The sequence below is a fragment of the Trichoderma gamsii genome (assembly GCF_001481775.2).
Source record: "Trichoderma gamsii strain T6085 chromosome Unknown Scaffold_39.2, whole genome shotgun sequence".
Lineage (NCBI taxonomy): Eukaryota > Fungi > Ascomycota > Sordariomycetes > Hypocreales > Hypocreaceae > Trichoderma > Trichoderma gamsii.
Genome location: NW_020171376.1, coordinates 132,199 through 153,537, shown reverse-complemented (window position 1 = coordinate 153,537; position 21,339 = coordinate 132,199). Strand labels below are relative to the sequence as shown.

The following is a 21,339-nucleotide window of genomic DNA, read 5'->3' as shown; positions in this document are numbered from 1 at the left end:
GAATTCCTCGTTCAAATATACCAAAAGTAAAACTGCTGAGAGTATTTACGAATTCAGCGATAAATCGTGTGACTACATAGTCCTATAGCGTGGCATGACAATACGTCAGAACACCATCTTAATTGACGCAGAGCATAGACTGTAGACCATCATACCTCTTCACAAAAGCTACAACGCCAATCATAAGTATTTGCTTAAATTTTGCTAGTCAATAGTACATACTTGAGATATGAGGTCTGAGGCCCCCAAAAGGGTTCTACTGGGTCAGCCATTCCCTCGGTATTTCGTGAAAACTGCTTCGGATATATCTGAGGTGTAAAGAAAACAGTATGCTCTACTGTATTTTAGTGCTGTAAGCACCACGTCGCTCCCGCTGCAAGGGATATCGAGCAAGGGCGGTATCCTGGGGCAGAAAAGGAGAGCTGCTAAGCAGGAGTTTGGCCAATAAAAATGGACTTGATTTCATAATAGAGAGTTTAATTATATAATCCGCGGCCTGATGTGATTGCAGCTGTATGCGGGTCAGCACAAAGTGCTCTCGTGTCTTTCAAATGATAAAGAAAGCCTCCTTCTTTCGTATAGTACAATGTACATATCCTAGGTATGATATCATATGCTATAATGTGAGAGAATATGGACAAAGATCCAACCGAGCAACCAAGCCGCTCACCCGGCCAGACTATGGCCAAATCTATTGCTAATCATCCAGACCGGACCATATCCGAGAGTAAGTCCACAGACCTAATTGATCTGGCCATTGAGATAGCAAGAACTACTCCCAACGAAGCGACTTGCTTAGTTTCTTCAATTAAGAAGCGGAGGTTATTCCTCTTATATAGTCTAGCCGGGCTTAAACCCGGCATCGAAACCCGGCAGACGCCCCACTTTTCGGGTCCGGGGCAAACACCTCATCGCTACTCTGAAATGTCGCCATTCTCTGCTTGCATTGCCTTACACGAAATCCTCCTTTTTCATTGGCGGTTGATAAGCAAGCAATATAGCGATGGGCATCACACCGCGGGGGATCTATGCGTAACTGCAGGGGATAGCCCTCTCTTACCAGTAAAAGAAAGTCCCTCTATTTTTTAAAAGACCGATATCGCCACAGGCGCAAAAGAGTGGTGGGACTTGGACGAACCTTGGAACCGCAACTGTCGTCAGGACGGCAGGGGCATGAACAAGTTGTTTCAGTGTATTGGTGAAGTGGAAAGACTCTTGCCAAGGTGAGGCAAATTAAACGGAATTTTTTTCTGGTTTCACATAAGGAAACAATTGACGACGTCAAGGAAGGATTAATTGAATTATCAGAGATGATAACGAACATAATTCGAATAAAGTCTAATAATAGGTAGTTCAACTAGATTTCTATGTCATTACCAAGATAGCCTTTTAGCCTGATTAAAGATCACTTTGTAAGGATTAGTCGTACCTTTTGTTTGCCGCATCCCTGTTTTTGTCCCCCGCTTGGGTGTCCCTCTCGGGACAACATAAAGCCCATCTAGATACTAAACAAAAACAAGATGGCCGTATCAACCTTCGAGCCGGGCAAACGTGTGAAAAACTTTAAGATAGTGGATGCAGGTTTGTAAACCCTTGCGGTTTTGAAAATGCTATAAGAAGTGATTGGGGTCCGCAATGATGCCATCTCGGTCTATTTTGATCGGCAGAGAACCTATATCTTCTGCCAAATATTCTCCTTTGGAATCCAGATTTTGATACAACCCTAGATCTGGATCAAACGCTTTAGTCTCAACATGGCTACAGTTCGCATAAGGCAGCCTGGAACCGAAAAGGAGGGCGTCAATGAGTCTACACTCTCTCTGGATCAAATTCCTCCTTTGGGAGCGGAAAAATTAGAGAAGCGCTTCTGGTGGCAGCGAACTCGGGCGATCGATCCGTATGCAATTGCGACCCAGGTTAGACTCAACACTCGGTATTCCGTCATGTTAAGCCATTTCTAACCCCGTTACAGCCCAGTGTCTTCGATGATCCCGAAACTGCAGAGAAGTACCAGCCTCCAGACAATTGGTGAGTTTCCAATTTGATCCAAGACGGTAACTTGTTGATTAAAGACTGACTTGGAAAGGGAAAATGTTCATCGATTCGATCCACTGGCGCGATGGACCTGGGCCGAAGAAGATGCTTTAATTAGAAAGATGGACTTTCGCATTACAGCCTGGGCTTGTGTCATGTTCATGGCTCTCGAAATGGATCGAACCAATCTCAGCCAGGCAAACTCTGACAACTTTCTTGAGGATCTGAATTTGACAACAAATGGTGAGAATTGCCACTGATTTTGTCAAACCTGAATTCGAAGGCAATCGCTTACTCTAAACCAAATAGACTACAACTTGGGAAATACCGTTTTCCTCATCGCCTTCCTCCTTGCCGAAGTTCCTTCTCAGCTGGTGTCTAAATGGATAGGACCCGATCGATGGATTCCCTCGCAGATGGTGTTATGGAGTATAGTTGCTGGTGCCCAATTCTGGCTGTCGGGTCGATCCTCGTTCTTGGCTTGTCGAGCTTTACTAGGTCTTCTGCAAGGTGGATTTATCCCAGATGTGAGTCGATAATGGTTCAAACCGCGATGAATGTATTTTAAACTAACACTATACAGATTGTGCTGTATCTCTCGTACTTCTACAAACATCACGAATTGACTTTACGCCTAAGCTGGTTCTGGGGCATGATGACTGTAGCCGAGATCCTGGCCGCATTATTGGCTTATGGCATTCTACACATGAGAGACGTCGAAGGTCGATCAGGTTGGAGGTGGCTCTTCTTGATTGAGGTAAGAGCAGTTATTGAGAGACCGTATGATATTCTAGGCTAACAAGCACGTCTAGGGCCTCATGACTCTTCTTGTGGGAATTCTGGCATTTGGTTTGATGCCCGCCGGCCCTTGCCAAACTAAAGGTTGGCTCCGTGGTAAAAGCGGATGGTTCTCGGAACGAGAAGAGATTATCATTGTCAACCGTGTCTTGCGCGAAGACCCCTCGAAGAGTTCGATGCACAACCGTGAACCAATCACACCGAGGTTGCTGCTCAAGAGTTTGATGGACTATGACCTATGGTAGGTTGATTATCGCTTGTTGGAATTCTAGTGAACTGTCATGCTAATAGGAGCGAAAAGGCCTCTATACATCATTGGACTCTTGTTCCAGATACCCGCAGCGCCTGTGGGCAAATATCTCACACTGGCCCTCAGGAGTATTGGCTTCAGTACTTTCCAAACCAATCTCCTAACCATCCCTTCTAGTGTGTTGAACAGTACGTTAAGATCATGCTTGATTTCTTTTGTCTTAATAATAGCTGCTGATACAAATTGTAGTCATCACTATGTTCGCTTTGAGCTACTTGGCTGAGATCCGGGATGAGATGGTCTTGACAGCCATGCTTGGCCAGATCTGGTGTCTTCCATTCTTGATTTGGCTCGAAGTTGCCTACACAGCCGAAAGCAATAAATGGGTCGTGTTTACAATTATCAGCCTCTTACTGAGCTATCCCTACGGTTAGTACCTTCACGCTTCAGCCTGCCAATGCTGAGCAAAGGAAAATTGTTGACATGTATGACTAGCACATCCGATCCAAGTGGGTTTGAATAGCCGCAATTCCAATACGGTGCGCTCACGAACTGTATCCGCCGCGACATACAACATGTTCGTGCAACTCGGAAACATCATATCATCGAATCTCTATCGCGCCGATGACGCTCCACTTTACCGGCGTGGTAACAGATACCTCCTCGCTATCACTTCGGTGAGCATTACCTGGTATCTGTTTACCAAATGTTACTACGTATACCGGAACAAGCGGAGGGATACGATATGGGATGCCATGACGCAGGAGGAGAAGCTACACTACTTGGCAACAACAACTGATGAGGGTAACAAGAGATTAGATTTCCGTTTCAAACACTAGATTAGACTGTATCAGCGGCGGGATAAACGCCACACATTTCCAATTGAATAGTCGGCAAATGTAACACTCCTACCTATTTTTTATTATATTTTCTGCCGTTAGATCGTACTGTTTTCAAGAACATGCACGAAATGTGGCAGCTCTGTATCAGATCTAAAGAGAAATACAAGGGTGCTAACGAATATATACTAGGAAAAATTGTCTATAGTTTGCCAAGGCGGCTCATCGGGGCTGTACCATTACCAAATCATTAGCAATATATCATTGGCCTTATAGATCAGCCCTACATGGTCTCCATGTGGGCAGTACTATCTTGCACGCCCCCTGCCCACATTAGCTGATTCCATCCCTGAAAACAATGCTAGTAACTAGCAAATAGGAATATTTGCTTCGAAATAGTGTTATTTTAGAATTATATGCCATCTCACCTAGGCCCACAGCAAGTCAAACTTAGCCGACGGCTTTGTTCTAGTGATTACGCTTTGTGGTGATTGATTCCACATCATTAAGAACGGCGATCTTTTTTAAGAGTATCCGTCAGCACAGCCCCTATATGAAGTAATTACTGCGATTCCTTGTGATGAAAGCATAAAAGTTGCGGATAAATATCGAGCAAATTGTCTATTCGTTGATTTTTCTTCGTGAGCGTTTTGGATACAAATTGATTCACAACTCTCACAGCTCTCACAGCTCTCACAGCGCTCTTCCTCGGTCACGCTATAAAATCTGCAACTACTTTCAACATGAAATCTGCATTGGCTTATATGCTTGCCTTGGTAGGCTCAAGTACCAAGCTGGAAGAACCGATCGGAACCTCAGGACTTCTCCTTAACGATGAATATGTCAGTCTGGTTGCCAACCACTCCGCGTCATTTCACCCGAACTTCAGCAAAAACACCATTCAAGGCGTACGAGCCAATGCGGCACTGGTCACACCCGACGTTGATAGTTTCTTCAGTGGGCTCTCTGGCCTTGGAAGAGTTCAATTTGCCCAGGCGTTGGCTCCTCCTCCAGGAGGACTCAGAGCTCAGTTTCTCGATCGGCTCATCATTGTGGAGGGAAACACTGCCGCAATTCTAAGCGCCAGTAGAATTACTACAAACACATCACAACTTCTTATTCAGACCACGCTGGCGGAAACTATGATTTTCGATAAAGATGCCCTCTTGAGCCGAATTGTCAGTATAGGCGAATCCGGACTCGCAGCAGCGCAACAGACTGGCGCGGCTAAATTACCGTCCGTTGAACCGATTGCACTGAATCCCATCGCGAATAAATCTGCTGGGTATACTTTCAAGATTAAAGAGAAGGCTGCGCAGTTCAACATCAACTTCAATAACCAAAATTCATCGGCTAACGGCCTTCTTGCCACCGAGGACGTCACTGTTGTCTCTGATGGCCGCAACTCGACTGGTCGTGCAGCTCTTGTGAACTTGTTCACTCGTTACAACACTTCCATCCCCGATCTCGTTCAGCATGATGAGTTCGTCCTCGGCCAAGGCAACTGGGCAGCTACCGAATACATCTTCCAAGGAACGCGCAATAGCACTTTTACTATGCTTAACGGCACGGAAGTAAAGCCTAATGGCGTACAGTACCGCGTCCGAGGCATGCGCTTTATGAGATTCAACGACGCTGGTTTGGTTGACCTGTTCTGGCAGGCAGCCGATAATGACGCCTTTGTCAACCCGGCATATTTGGCGAGTCCAATTTTTGCCTAGAGAGAGCTACATTTAATTGTATAGTCGGTGTAGGGCGGTCGGAGAAGTGGCTTATTTCGGGAACTCTTCACATTCTTTTTCTGGTCCAAGGAGGACTTGTAATAACAGGAGGGCAAAGGTATTCCAGAATCATCAGCGATAGAGATATAGAGAATGGGTATAATTGGGCTTAAAAGTGCCATACAAATAATAAATATAATCCACTACGTTTACTGTTCTAAGTGTGAACTTGCCACTGACTCGTTTACATGGGGGTTGGCGTTGACTTACTCCCTGACTGTCACTCAAGTATGGGCGTCAGCGGCTTCCTTGCCATTAGTGAAATTAATTCTTGCGAAAAGAGTATTACCTGATCATTTTCTACAATTCTGAAACGAATAGCGTGCACAGATCACCTGGGCGTCATACAGGGAACATTGCCGAGCCGAGACGCGCGAGCTCCATCCGCTATACACGTTCTACTAGTAAACAACGTAATTTTGGAGCCAAGATAGGCGAGCGAGGTTATAGCTTGCAAGCCGTCGTCACTAGAGTGACGGAGATTGTATCCATAGCTGAAGGACTAGTTGTAAATAGTCGTTGATGGTATTGCTTTTTGTGCATGCTTCCTCTTTGCTTGTTATATCAGAGTTCGGCGGTTCCTAGTAGTATTGACGAACCACAGCCAACTTTTGACAACATTTGGAAAGAATTTGAATGCAATTTATGTTGTAGAGTTGTATACTTGAGTACCATCCCTGTGTTCCGTAAAGCAAGAAACGCACACACCTCCTTTAACAATCTGGCTTATGCCTAGTAAGCTGGAGACAAGGGATTCCTGAGTAAATGAACGCTTGCACATGTATTCTAGCTCCACAATGATTACATTCCGTTATGGTTTGTGTACCAGAATCCAGAGGTGAGCTTACTCATCTGGAAGCCAAAAGAGAGGAAAAGGAAACAAAGTACGATAAAAATGATTTGAAAATCGTTATTTCTTATCATGTAGGAGTAACAGCGCGGAGCTTTCAGAAGCAAGAGAATTAACCGTATTCGTATATCGTAGATGGTTTCATGTCAATTCAATCATGATTTCATTAACACAAATATACCCAGACAAATACTTCTCGGGAACCTTGACGGCGTTGTCCGTAATGGAGACTGTGGATGATGGATAAGGTCTCGTCCCCTGGCTGCTTATGGACACGCGCGCTTCCATAAGCTCTGTTTAAGAATCCATTTTTAGTATGATTATTTTAGCTTTAGGCTTTCCGATAGTCGGCTGACAAGATTATCTCATCTGAATTTCCGAATGCAAACACTTAGATTTTGAATCTATCAACACGAGCTCATTACAATGAGAGAGAGAAAATTAGAGTCTGCCTTATCCTTTGGACCATTGCGTATTACTATTGACGAAATGAAAATTGACCACTTTCCTCATGCCAGTGGATAAACCAGTTTTCTGCCGCGCACCTTGCCTTTTCGCAAATCGTCAATGCCTTCTACAAGTGCTTCCAGCCCTCCTGTACGCAGCTCTACAGGATGCGGCTTCAGCTGACCATCTGCAATCAATTTTTCGGCCATAGGAAAAAAGTGTTCCGCAAATTGGCGATCCTGTGGTCTAGCTGGTCTCCCATAGACTCCATCTAGTCGTACAGGCAGACCGGAGAGAGTTCTTCCAATCACCCAATCAGCACGAACTGTCCGCCGCGTGTATTGAATGTGCGTAGCAAGTGGCTCGAGCCCAACGTAGCGACCGCCAGCGGAACCAATCGCGTCATAGCACATCTTCATTGTGCCCGCTTCTGTAACACAGTCCAGCGCATATTGGAGGGTATCGTTGGTGTATTTGCGAATCTCTATAGCGCAGTGGGGAGAGTTGTAGTCGAATGTCGCGTCGGCACCTAAAGACATGAGCATATCTTTATGCTGGGAAGAGCAGGTGGCAATCGCAGCGAGTCCAGAACTTGATGTTTAATTAGCTGCAGCTCTAATAATGAGATATCGGTGTTTGCAATGTCATAGTGGAAAACGGGAATAGTAACTCTTACGCTTTTACTAGTTGTATTGCAATGGTGCCCGTTGCGGTTGCTCCACCGGCAATCAATACATACACCGGCTTCTTCTGTTTCTTCTTTGTTGTCGCAATGTCATCGCTTAAAACAGGTGGTGGCAAACTGAGAGTCTGGTAAAGGGCTAAGGTTGCTGTGCCTATACCAACGCCATATGTTGCTGCTTCATCGTAGGACATCCAGTCTGGGATCTTCCAGGCGCCGTGAGCATAAGTGATAGCATAGTCTGTGAATGCCCCGGTCCGCTTGTCGTCTACATCAAAGCCTATCGCTAACCCAAAGACGCGATCGCCTTTCTTCAGTCTCGTAACTGAAGTTCCAACTTCAATTACTTCTCCCGCAAAATCATGCCCACCGACTGCGCCAGGCACAACGGAGAAATCTACCATCTTCCAGTCGGTAGGATTCAATGCAATAGCGGCAACTTTGCAAACCACCTGATCCGGCCCTGGATCTGGGACTGGGACATTGTAGACCAGTTCATATTGGCCAGCACTCTTTCCGACCAAGGTGCTTCGAACTGTCATGTTTTTGAATGGCTCCTTATTATCTTGGAGTTTTTTTTTTTTTTTTTTTTTACGTCTCTTGTTCTTCAATTATTAGTTTGGTGTAAATAGCACGATTTCTGGATTTTCCGCTTTAGGCGTCTCGCCGCTCTGCAGATTTATCAAGATCGGACCAACACTACGATCTGTAAATGCTCCAGAATTCGGCACGTATCTCGGCAAGAAAACACAAAGCAGATCGTTTTTTTTCGGTTCGTTGACATATTGAACTGCCTGATGTAGAGTAAGCTCGCAGTCCAACCGGTTAGATGATATGATTCTGAGCCCCACTGTCAGCATATTGCGCCGACGTGTAGCACAAAGAGTCGGTGGAAATAATGTTATTGGCAGAGTCAAGTAGAGAACGTTAGCGTTTACGCTATACTGAATTATCAACTATCAATCATGAAAGTCCTATCTCTATGCGGCGATGTCTGTTATCGTACAACAACGAATCCACAGCGGACTTCTGTTCAATTGTCCGGCTGTGGTTTTTATGAGCATGCATTAATAACACCTTTATTTAATCTTATATCTCATGCTACCGCGAATACTTGCGATTTCATTCGACAATTGACAAATCTCTAGCTCACCACTCTTCTAAAGACTCTCAACATGGCTCTGCCAACATTCAAGACTGAGCCCATTGCTATTGTTGGAAGCAGTTGTCGCTTTCCCGGTGGTGCTAATTCGCCATCTAAGCTATGGCAACTTTTGAAGAACCCCAAGGATGTGTTGGTGAAGATACCTCCTAGTCGGTTCAATCCAGATGGGTTTTATAATACGAATGGAGAACACCACGGGGTAAGCAACCGCGCTACTTGCCAAATTTGTCTACCTGGCTCTGTAAATATGCTAAACAAACATTCAATTGTAGAGTACAAATGTATTGCACTCATATCTCCTAGAAGAGGATCATAGAGAGTTTGATCATAATTTCTTCAATATCCACCCCAAAGAGGCAGAGTCCATGGACCCACAGCAACGAATGCTGTTGGAGACAGTATATGAATGTGTTGAAGCTGCGGGATACTCCATTCAGGGACTGAAGGGCTCTCAAACGGCCATTTTTGTAGGCCAGATGACGCAAGACTACTCAGATCTTATGCTGCGTGATGTGGATAGCGCGCCCCAGTACGCTGCTACGGGGATTTCAAGAGCCATCCTTTCCAATCGAGTCTCGTACTTTTTCGACTGGAAAGGCCCATCATCCACGATAGATACAGCTTGCTCATCAAGTTTAGTAGCTTTGCATCACGCTGTGCAAACACTGCGAAGTGGAGAGTCATCACTGGCTGTGGCAGCCGGCGTGAATCTGATCCTTGGCCCAGATCCATACATTCTTGAGTCCAAGGTACGCAATTGGGAGACCCATTGAGAATGTGGAATTGGAAGATATTGACTCAATGTGTGACTGCAGCTTCACATGCTATCCCCAACGGGCAGATCACGCATGTGGGATGCCGATGCCGATGGCTACGCCCGTGGCGAAGGGTTTGCATCGATCCTCTTAAAAACTCTTAGCCAAGCCATTAAAGACGGTGATCATATCGAATGTTTGATCCGGGAAACGGGCGTCAACCAAGATGGACGTACATCAGGCATTACGATGCCCAGCTCAATATCCCAGACAGCTTTAATCAAGTCCACTTATACGAGAGCAGGCCTTGACTTTAACAAAAAGACAGATCGCTGTCAATATTTCGAGGCGCACGGTACAGGAACCATGGCCGGAGATCGTAAGTTCATTGCTTTTAAACATGTACTGAATAGCTGCTAAAATTCGACTCATTTAGCAATTGAAGCAAGGGCTGTCCGAGATGCTTTCTTTGGTGCGGATGAAGAAGAAGACAGTGCCAATGCAGCTGAATTAGATGAACCTCTTTACGTTGGATCTGTCAAAACAGTCATTGGCCATTTGGAGGGCACGGCAGGATTGGCAGGATTGTTGAAAGCTTCACTTGCCGTTCAGCACGGCGTTATCCCGCCTAACATGCTCTTCAACAAGCTCAACCCAGCAATCTCCCCGTTTTATACTCATCTTTGCGTACCAACCCAGGCCAAGCCATGGCCTAAACTGCCCCCCGGAGTTCCAAGGCGTGCCAGTGTCAATAGTTTTGGCTTTGGAGGCACCAACGCGCATGCAATTCTAGAGCATTGGCCATCAAGGGGGTATGATAGAGCCCTTCAGATCCCTTGTGGCCCGTTCACTCTGTCGGCCAATACAGAAAAGGCTGTGAGGGCCAGAGCGCAAACTCTTTCCGCGGCATTAGAATCTGGGCAGGTAACAGATCTCTCGGATATGGCATGGACGCTGCAGACTCGTCGCACGCAGTTTCCGCATAGAATATATATCTCAGCATCTAACCAAGAAGAGCTTGTGAAGAAGCTAAATGACGTGGCAAGCCAATCAGCTTCCACAACTACCAGGGCGATTCATGTGACTGAGGATCTCCCAGCAAGAATTCTTGGAGTATACACTGGCCAAGGTGCGCAGTGGCCCTCTATGGGTCGACGTCTCTATGAGAAGTCAAAGAGGTTCAAGCAGACAATTGATGATCTTGAAAAAGCACTCAGCAATCTGGCTATTCCGCCCTCTTGGTCATTATCTGGCGAGCTGGTTGCATCAGCTGAAGACTCTCGAATACATGAAGCTGCCATTTCGCAACCGCTTTGCACTGCTATTCAAATCGCGCTGGTCGACTTGCTTTATGCCTCTGGAATTACGTTCAGCGCTGTTGTGGGACACTCGTCTGGAGAAATCAGTGCGGCCTACGCTGCTGGACATCTCAAGGCTGCAGATGCGGTGGCCATCGCGTATTATCGCGGAGTATTTGCCCATCTTGCCGGCGGACCAGATGGACGGAAAGGAAAGATGATGGCAGTTGGGATGAGTTTTGACCAAGCTCTTTTCTTCTGCAAAGAAGCACAGTTTGCAGGCAGGATCCAGGTAGCCGCAAGCAACTCTCGATCCAGCGTGACCTTATCTGGAGATGAAGACGCCATTGAAGAGGCCAAGCAAGTCCTGGATGAGCAGCAAACTTTTGCAAGAGTGCTGAAAGTGGAAAAGGCGTACCACTCACATCATATGCAACGCTGCGCACAGCATTACCTCGAATCGCTCCAGAAGCTTGACATTCAAATTCGAGCCGATCAATTAAAGTGTAAGTGGTATTCAAGTGTTTATGGTTCAAATGGTCGCAGCATTGAGGATACCGATGCTTATAAAGCCTCATATTGGGTTGACAATATGGTTAAGCCGGTGCTGTTTTCCCAAGCCATCGACAGAGCCGTGGTCGAGGAGCATTGCCACGATATTGTGATGGAAGTAGGGCCGCATCCTGCATTGAAGGCGCCGGTGTTGGAGACACTTAAGAACTTGACAGGCTTGGATTTACCATATTCGGGCGTTCTTAAACGTGGCCAAGATGATATGGAATCGTTTTCAGATGCTCTGGGCTTTATCTGGTCAAATTTCCATACACCAACTCCCATTGTTGACTTTGCCGGATTTAGGAGAGCCTGCCTTGGAGATGAGGCAGGAGAAAGTATAACCCTAAAAGGCATTCCACCCTATCCTTGGGATCATGACACCAAGCTGTGGAAAGAATCTCGCAAGTCTCGCAACTATCGCTCCCGCAAGAACCCCATGCACGAGCTTTTGGGCTATGCAACCACACATGGCAACAACAGCGAGGTGATTTGGCGTAACGTGATGAAAATTAAAGAAATGGAATGGCTTAGGGGCCACATATTCCAAGGTCAAGTGCTCTTCCCTGCTGCTGGATACGTATCCATGGCTTATGAAGCGTCGATTCGACTTGCGGCCGGTGAGACTCAAGTCCGGCTTGTCGAGCTTGAGGACCTTGTGATTCATCGCGCAATCACACTCGAAGATGAGTCGAGCGGCACCGAAGTCACTTTCACAATTCGAGTCAAATCTCAAACCTCAGATCAGATCACAGCTGAATATTCGTGCTACAGTTGTAAAGTGGATGGGGGTTCAGAGCTTCCTGATAGCACCAACTTCACAGGGCGTGCCATCATCCATCTTGGAACGCCCCGTCTGGATTCTCTGCCGTCCAGAGAAGCTCCAAAGCTGCCAATGAAGCCTGTTAGTGTCAATCGTCTGTATTCCTACATGGAAGAGGTTGGCCTGCGTTACACTGGCGAATTTGTGGTTGAAGGTGTAGAGAGAAGGCTCAACACATCTACGGTCAAACTACAGCGCTTGGATAATTCTAAAACAAAATTGCATCCTGCCACTCTCGATGCTGCGTTTCACGGGATCTTCACTGCGCTGGCATTTCCTGGAGATGGCCAACTATGGACTCCATATCTGCCAACTAACATACGTCGCGTCCGTATCAATCCCGCAGCACTGGATGCCCCTGTATCCTCAAGCGACATATCAGATCTAGTTGCAGACTGCTACCTCACAAACGCTAATTCGAAAACGATTTGCGGCGACGTAAATGTCTCGTCGTCGACTACTGGAATCACACAAATCCAGCTGCAGTCTCTGACATGTTCGTCATTCACAAAGGCAACTCCACAGAATGACCGCAAGCTGTTTGCAAAGACAGTTTGGATGAGAGACATTAGCAGTGGTATCGAACCTGATAAAGTCCAGTATTTGAGCGAAGAAGAAGTCGATTATGGAGACATTTGCGAGCGTCTTGCATACTTTTATCTGAGGAAGCTTCGCAAAGAAATCTCGCCTGAAGAGATTCCTCGCATGGATGAGCACTTTCAGATTCAGATTGACTGGATTCTCAATTATCTGCTTCCTAAAATCGAGGCTGGGAACCATCCTCGCATTAAGAAAGAGTGGGTTACTGACACCGAAGAAGATGCGCATAAATGGATGGCAAAGTATTCTGGAAAGGTAGAGCTGCAGATGATATCGGCCTTGGGCGAGGTTCAGCCTTCGATCTTGCGTGGACAACTACCTGCGCTGCAAGTCATGATGCAAAAAGATATGCTCACTCGGCTGTACGCTGAAGCAGTTCCCTTTCGACAGACGTATAGCCATCTCATCACGGTGACCAGTCAGTTGGCTCACCGTTATCCGCGAATGAGGGTATTAGAGATTGGTGCTGGTACTGGTGGTGCGAGTATACATATGCTCAAAGGTCTCGCTGGCCATTGCCATTCTTATACATATACTGATATTTCTGCCGGTTTCTTCGAAGCTGCTCAAGAACGTTTTCGAGAGTACTCGTCCCTCATGGAGTGGGCAGTTCTGGACATTGAACGCGATCCATGTGAGCAAGGATTCGAGAAGCACTCGTTTGATGTCATTATGTCCTCAAATGCCCTACACGCTACGAAGTCTTTGGCCCAGACACTGACACATTGCCGAGCTCTGTTGAAGCCCGGAGGTTTTATGATCCTTAATGAAGTCACGAATGACGGCGTTCTGCCGCAATTCATCTCATCTCATTTACCGGGTTGGTGGCTTGGACGCGGAGATGGGAGACTGTACCATCCTACTGTTGACGAATCGCGCTGGCACCAAGAGCTGTTAGCTACTGGATTCTCTAGTGTGGACGCTGCATACAGAGATTATCATGATCCCAAGAGATATCTAGCGTCTCTCATCGTGAGTCAAGCAGTTGACGATCGCATCAGCCTGTTACGCAGCCCCCTGTCCTCAAAGGAGAACATTCCACGAGTAAAACATTTATTTATTGTAGGAGGCGAGTCAGACGAAGTTCAAAATTTGGTACGGAAAGTTGAGCCTCTTTTCCGGCACATCGCATTGACGGTGACTCTTGTTACGACTCTCGAGGAAGTTGGAGAAGTTATACCTGGATCAGCCGTGCTTATTCTTTCTGAGCTGGATAAACCAACATTTGAACAAATTACTCCTCAAAAATTTCGTGGCATACAGCTAATTCTCCAAGATGCCAAATATGTCTTGTGGGTAACTCAGAAATGCCGTGACGATAATCCAATGTCAAATATGGTTGTTGGCCTTGGAAGATCAGTCTTGCACGAGTTACCGGATCTTCGGCTTCAGTTTCTGGATATCAACGCTGCCCAAGCAGGTGCTGTGGAGCCTTCGCTATTTGTCGAGACGATGCTGCGTACGATCTGCTTGGATTCTCCAGAATTCGACGGGATTCTCTGGCATGAGGAGTGGGAGTTATCCATTAATGGAGACGGGCTTTATATCCCAAGGATTGTTCCTGTTGAGCACATGAATGACCGATTAAACTCTACCAGGAGAGACATCGTCAGCCCTGTTTCTCTTGGAGAGGTATGTATTGAGCTTGGAAGGTCGAATGGCTCTCGATCCTTGCAGCAGGTCCGAAGTAAAATGGAGGCAACCACATCGACCGATACAGTACAAATTCGAGTCCATTATTCATCTCTCTTGCCTATTCAGACCAGAGATAACCTTCTTTTACACTTGTGTATCGGATCTATTGGCCAAAGCAGCCAAATGGCACTTGTGTTCTCTCCCCATGCCCGATCAATTGTGGACGTGCCCAAAGTAGAAGTACTGCTTCTCCAGCAGCAGTTTGCTACCTCGTCAGATGCCGAAAGACTCATGGCGACCATAATTGCGGAGAGTATCGTACAAAGCAGCCGAGGAAATATTTGGATCCACGACTCCGATATACCACTTGCTAAAGTTATCTCTACAGTCGCTGGAATGCGAGGGCTTGATGTGTTCTTCAGTACATCATCCGAAGCGAACTCGCAGTCGAATTTCGACCAAGCTTTTATCCATCCATATGCGACAGAAAGAGATGCACGAAATATTATTCCAGCGGATATCCAATCATTTGTGAACTTGGGGAAGTTCAACAGCGTGCTCCATCGCATCGTGTTGTCTTCTCAGCGCATTAATCAGCTGGCTATTTATGACGAACACTCTATACATGGTAGATTCACCAAGAAAGACATGGCGGATATTGCGATTCGGCATATCTTGTCTCTTTCGGATGATCTTGGGCATCACCAAAGCGCTATTCCTTTGGATCAAGTTATGGATATGCCATCTCTGCCCGAGACTCCCACTGCAATGATTAGCTGGCACAGCTCAGACAGTATGGATTTGAAGATCAATCCTGTTGATCCCAACGACCTATTCTCAGCAAATAAGACATATCTTCTTGTGGGACTAGCCTCTGAGCTCGGGCTGTCTCTTTGTGATTGGATGGTCACACACGGAGCACGCAACATCGTGGTGACAAGCAGAAATCCTGGCAGAGTGGACGCAGAAGTGTTGAAGCACTTGAGGCGCAAGGGCGCTAAGATCAATATCTTTGCCCTCGACATATCGGACAAAGAAGAGCTACTCAAGATCTATAAGGAAGTATGCGACACAATGCCACCTATCGCCGGTGTTGCTAACGCTGCGATGGTGTTGAATGATAAGCTGTTTAACAACATGACCTTGGCCGATTTCGAGGTGGCACTCAAGCCCAAGGTGACGGGAACTCAGAATTTAGATGATATTTTCTATTCTACGCCGCTTGACTTCTTTATCTGCTTCTCGTCACTCACATGCGTGATGGGCAATGGAGGTCAATCCAACTATGCCGCTGCAAATATGTATATGCACTCGCTTGTACGCCAAAGAAAGAAGAGAGGCGTTTCCGCTTCAATCATTGACATCGCATTCTTGCTTGGTGTGGGCTTCGTCGCGCGCAATCTTGAGCAATACGAAGATCATCTGAAGAAGGTCGGGTATATGAGAATGTCAGAGCCTGAATTTCACACAGTCTTTGCCGAGGCTATTGTGGCTGGAAAATCTACTTCTGATGAGGATCCAGAGATCATCATTGGTATTGGCCAGGCACCAAATGCGCCTTGGTATACTAATCCGCGTTTCGCTACCTATGTCCCGCATGAAAATACTACAGAAAACTCTGATCGTGAGCAAGTACAGTCTTCTGATAGTGTCCAAGGGAGACTGGCGGCTGCTGGAAGTGGAAAAGATGCTTTGACTGTCTTGCAGATCGTTTGCGCCGAGAAATTGGCCATGATTCTTCAAGTTCACTCCGATTCAATTGATCATGCGGCACCTCTACTCAAGCTGGGAATTGACTCTCTGGTAGCAGTCGAAATAAGATCATGGTTCCTGAAAGAAGTCAATGTTGATATGCCGGTTCTCAAGATCCTGAGCGGAGCTTCGCTGGCCGACATTTGTCAAGATGCTTTGGTGATGCTTCCGCCAACTTTGGTCTCGTCAGCCAATGAAGACTTGATTTCTTCTAATGTTGCGCCTAAGGCCCAAAATCATCAAGCTCCGACTGTTGCAGCAACCTCAAAGGAAACTCAGTTGTCTATACCACCAACCACGGTAGCCTCCAACTCTGATCGAGAGGGGGACTCAAGCACTGAGCTGTCAACGGTATCCCCTAAACCTTCCTCAGTTTCAGAAGAAACGTTTGAAGATCGCTCATATGTGCGAATGGGAGAAATGACTCCTGGTCAAAGCCGTCTGTACTTTCTTCATGTGTATTTGGAAGACAAGACAACGTATAACGTGACCATGTCTGGCAAGCTATCTGGTCCACTCAATATTGACAACTTTAGCAACGCACTTGACGCTCTTTCTGAGAAACACGAAGGTCTCCGAACTTCCTTTTACTTGGATAGTGCCAGCGGAAAAGCCATGCAAGGGGTGAACAGGAGATCAAGCATCATTTTGGAACATGCTAACATCCCTGGTGACTCAAGTGTCAAGATACAGGAATCTCTTGATGATATGAAGCGCTTCAAGTTTGACCTGAACCGCGGTAAATGGATGAAGATCAGAATTCTTTCTTTATCTCCAAGCGATCATCGCATCATCTTCACGTTTCATCACATTGCACTTGATGGCGTTGGTTGGAGCATATTTCTCAAAGATTTAAACGATGCCTACGCAGGCAAAGGAGTCAGAACCCCGAGGCAGCAAGCAATCGATCTTTCTCAAAAGATGCAACGAGAGGCCGCAAGTGGAACCCTTGCAGAAGATTTACAATTTTGGAAGGACACATATGATAGCATTCCGGAGCCAATGCCCCTATTTCCAACCTCCAAGGTCCAACATCGACAGCTGCTCAAGAGTTACGATACGGAGACTTTGGACCTCATTCTACAGAGGCCACTTGTTCACCAGATCAAGCAAGCAAGTGCGGATCTTCAGCTGACGTCCTTTCACTTCTATCTCTCTGCCATAGCTGCGTTCGTCTCTAAATGCCTAAATATCGGCGATTTCGCTGTTGGTATACTGGACGCAAACCGAACTAGTGCTGCGGATATGACTACAATTGGATACTTTACCAATTTGCTGCCGCTACACTTTAAGACGAATGCTAGCGAAAGCTTTGCAGATCTTGCCGTCCGAACCAGAGATATCACGTTGGCCGCCCTAAGCCATTCGCGAGTTGATTTTGACCAGATTCTTGACACACTGAATATTTTTAGATCTGGAGACCAGAATCCTCTATTCCAGATCGCCGTGAATTACCGGTTAGGAGGTTCAAGGACTATGCCGCTGGGAGAATGCGAGATCCAGTGGACCTCAACACATGATGCGCGAAATCCCTATGATCTTATTATAGACATCTCAGAGATTGCAGAGGGCACAATCATCTCATTCACAACCCAAAGCTACCTCTACAGCACTTGTGACACAGATATGCTCCTCAAGTGGTACACTCATACCCTCAAGGAATTTGCTGCCGATACGTCGAAATTGGCATTGGACTGTACTCTTGCTCCTAGCACGGATATTCAGCGCGCAATCTCAGTAGGCCGTGGTAGTCGCATTGATATAGAGTGGGACGCTCCAACACTGGCTCATAGAATCATAGAGATGGCAGAAACAAGTCCGACTTCTATGGCGATCAAGGATGGATATAGTCGACAACTGACTTACTCTAATATGATGCGCCGCGTGCAGCAGTTTGCCGAACACCTTAGTAACTTGTCTCCAGGATCATACGTTGGAGTCCTTCTGGAACCTGCGGCCGATACTATCTGTTCCTTGGTAGCTATCATGATTCTTGGTTTGGTGTATGTGCCACTTGACCTGCGAAACCCGGAAGGGCGTCTGGCTGCAATCATCGCAGATTGCAAACATGCCGCCATAATTTGCCAAAATGAGACGCTCGGGTTGGCACAAAAACTTACCCTAACAGTTGGGAATACTCTGATTACTTTGCTAAACACGTCAGATGTCCCAACAGCGACAACAAGAGGCAACTCTCCGACCCATTGCCTTGCTCAACCTCATGCCCCTGGCTTTGCCATATATACCAGTGGCTCAACTGGCACGCCCAAGGGAGTCTTGCTCACCCATCATTGCGTTTTAAATCAGATTTGGGGAATTTCCAAGATGTTTGAGATTAAAAAGGAGAATGTGCTCCAGCAAAGTTCTTTTGGGTTTGATCTCTCCTTGGAACAAGTATTCATTGCCTTGGCAAATGGCGGTACTCTTATTGTGGCTTCCAAGGAAGCTAGAGGCAACGCGCTGGAGATTGCAAATCTCATACTCTCAGAAAACATCACATACACTGTATTTGTTCCTTCCGAGTATTTGCATCTTCTGCATTATACTTCCAATATCCTCAAAGCGTGCTCATCTTGGAAATTCGCATTCTCTGGAGGTGAAAAGGTTACGGCTCAGCTACGTCGAGGGTTCAAAAAGTTGGATCTTCCAAATCTGCGTCTCATCAATCTCTATGGACCCGCAGAAGCCAGTCTCTCTTGTACACGATATGAGATTCCATACAGGACGGATAAGACAACGACAGCGAGTCCAGCTGGCTTTGTAATGCCCAACTATACGGTCATTGTGGTTGATCAAATTGGAAGCCCGCTACCTTTTGGCTTCCCCGGAGAGATTTGCATTGCAGGTGCCGGCAACTCAATTGGATACGTCAACCAGCCTCAGGAGACAGCATCAAAATTCACTCCAGATCGTGTTTCTCCTGTAGAAGACATCAACCGGGGATGGAACACTCTCTATCACACGGGGGACAAGGGCCGAATGCTAGACAATGGCCTTTTGGAGTTTATTGGGCGGCTAGACGGAGACTCGCAGGTCAAAATCCGCGGCATGCGCATTGAAATGGATGAAATAGCCAAGACTATAGTGGATGCTTCACAAGGAGTTGTTGACGATGCTTCCGTGTCTCTTCGTGGTTCGGATCTGCTTGTCGCATATGTTGTGTTCTCAGACGGCTTCGCGGGAGATACAAACTTGGCCGTGGAGAGAATTCGGAACGATCTGCCGTTACCGTCTTACATGTGTCCAGCACATATCATTGCTATTGATGAAATACCAAGGAACCCCAATGGCAAAAAGGACAAATCTAAGATTGATGCTCTTCCAATTCCGGATGCACTGGAAGTCAAAACGCAAACAGGAGACCTCAGCGATTTCGAGAAAGCGGTAGTTGCCGTCTGGCGAGACGTTCTTCCCAATACAATGAAGCTTTCACAGTTCGGTTCAGAAACCAACTTCTTCTTTGTTGGTGGAAACTCACTTCTACTATTGAAGCTTCAAGCAGAGTTGGAGATGGCATTCGGCCGCAATTTAACACTCTCGGAATTATTCCAAGCGAGCACAATTCGCGAAATGGCTGCAAAAATACAGGCCGTTTCCGATAAGCCTCTTCGTCAGCATATTGACTGGAACAAGGAAATCCGATCCTTATGTGATGGCTTATCACGCAGCGCTTTCACCAAGCCTGTGAATGTTTCATCATCTAAGTCAGGGCTCTCCGTCGTCCTCACTGGCGCTACTGGATTTTTAGGGCGAAACATCCTCAAGTGTCTTGTCAATGATGATCGAGTCAGCGAGGTTCATTGCATTGCCATCCGACCAGATGTCAATGGGCTGCCACGGCATGTAGACGTATCTAGCCCCAAAATTATTGAATACAGTGGTGATCTTGCCGATCACGACTTGGGCCTATCGCCAGAACAGCTTGAAAGCATCGCATCTCGTGCCAATGTCATAGTTCACAATGGCGCAGACGTTTCGTTCATGAAAACATATCAGTCGCTGCGACGCTCCAATGTCCTGTCAACACGACGCTTGGCCGAAATTGCAGCTGCGGTATCGATCCCGTTCCACTTCGTATCAACAGCTTCTGTTGCACACTTGTATCCAGGGGAACATTTATCTGAAGTTCCTCTTGAAGCCCAAGCTGATCTACCGGCCGATGGCCAGCAAGGATACGCGATATCGAAGTGGGTTAGCGAGGCACTTTTGGAGTATCTCGCAGACAACCACGATCTCCAAAGCTGTGTGCATCGACCTACCAGCATTATCGGAGATGGCGCGCCCGACACAGATATCATTGCTTCACTACATACCTATTCTGAGATTCTTGGTTCAGTGCCCAAACTATCAGGAGTCATTACTGGAAATTTGGATTTTGTGGACGTTCAAAATGTGGCAAAGGAAATTGCTACTCAAGCTCTCGCGTCAACAAGTGCGAATCAAATGGACCCATCGCCAAAGACTTTTTACATCAATCATTGTAACGAAGAGAAAGTGTCCATTCCAAATCTGAAGGAATATATGGAGAAGGCCAAAGGAAAGCTGTTTAGCGAGCTAGAGTTGAATGATTGGTTGCAAAAAGCGCGCGAGGCTGGGCTTAATGAGCTGATTTGTGTGTATTTGAAGAATATGGTTGACAAGAAGGAGCCTCTGTATCTACCATCGCTTGTAAAAGGCAAGGTTTGAGTTACTGTTTCTATGAATTTTTAGTGCTAGTGGTGAAGAATAGAACAGAGTTATCTATATTCTGGACATCAAGAGTGAAACAATGATGCTGCAAATGAAAACCACATGCATTGCTACTTTAGTCTCAGGTTATAGCTCGCTCGTACAGTATATGAGTGGCTGATTGTGAAAGATAATAACCAGCAGCTCACTGGCTGTAGACCGATATAATGTGAGAATACACAAACAATCATCTATTTCGAAGTTAAAGAATCTTTTTAAGCTCTATCTCTATCACATTTGTCTAGGACCCTTGATTGGAGTTAAATATACAGGTAGAGGACCTTTATCCCACAATATGTACGTGTCTTGTTTTATCCAATCATGTCCTTCATCAACTAGCTGAATGTCAA

At 46.3% G+C, this 21,339-nt stretch overlaps 4 protein-coding genes across 4 annotated transcripts; 3 read left to right on the top strand and 1 right to left on the bottom strand.

Annotated features, from left to right (window-relative positions):
• Positions 1–1,754: 1,754 nt before the first annotated feature.
• Positions 1,755–3,921, top strand: TGAM01_v208797 (MFS transporter; the record flags this gene model as incomplete). Its single annotated transcript, XM_018800798.1, has 9 exons — positions 1,755–1,916; positions 1,973–2,028; positions 2,087–2,277; positions 2,344–2,561; positions 2,618–2,791; positions 2,847–3,073; positions 3,134–3,270; positions 3,332–3,511; positions 3,578–3,921. The coding sequence occupies 9 exons, from the start codon at positions 1,755–1,757 to the stop codon at positions 3,919–3,921; spliced, it is 1,689 nt and encodes a 562-aa protein (XP_018666263.1).
• A 743-nt stretch (positions 3,922–4,664) lies between these two features.
• TGAM01_v208796 (hypothetical protein) lies at positions 4,665–5,642 on the top strand (the record flags this gene model as incomplete). The annotated part of the gene is made up of 1 exon (XM_018800799.1): positions 4,665–5,642. One exon carries the CDS (start codon positions 4,665–4,667, stop codon positions 5,640–5,642), a length of 978 nt encoding a protein of 325 aa, XP_018666264.1.
• Positions 5,643–7,061: 1,419 nt separating this feature from the next.
• Positions 7,062–8,223, bottom strand: TGAM01_v208795 (alcohol dehydrogenase GroES-like domain-containing protein; the record flags this gene model as incomplete). Its single annotated transcript, XM_018800800.1, has 2 exons — positions 7,062–7,590; positions 7,676–8,223. 2 exons carry the CDS (start codon positions 8,221–8,223, stop codon positions 7,062–7,064), a joined length of 1,077 nt encoding a protein of 358 aa, XP_018666265.1.
• A 633-nt stretch (positions 8,224–8,856) lies between these two features.
• Positions 8,857–20,947, top strand: TGAM01_v208794 (beta-ketoacyl synthase domain-containing protein; the record flags this gene model as incomplete). Its single annotated transcript, XM_018800801.1, has 4 exons — positions 8,857–9,045; positions 9,119–9,595; positions 9,662–9,980; positions 10,038–20,947. 4 exons carry the CDS (start codon positions 8,857–8,859, stop codon positions 20,945–20,947), a joined length of 11,895 nt encoding a protein of 3,964 aa, XP_018666266.1.
• Between the last annotated feature and the right edge of the window lie 392 nt (positions 20,948–21,339).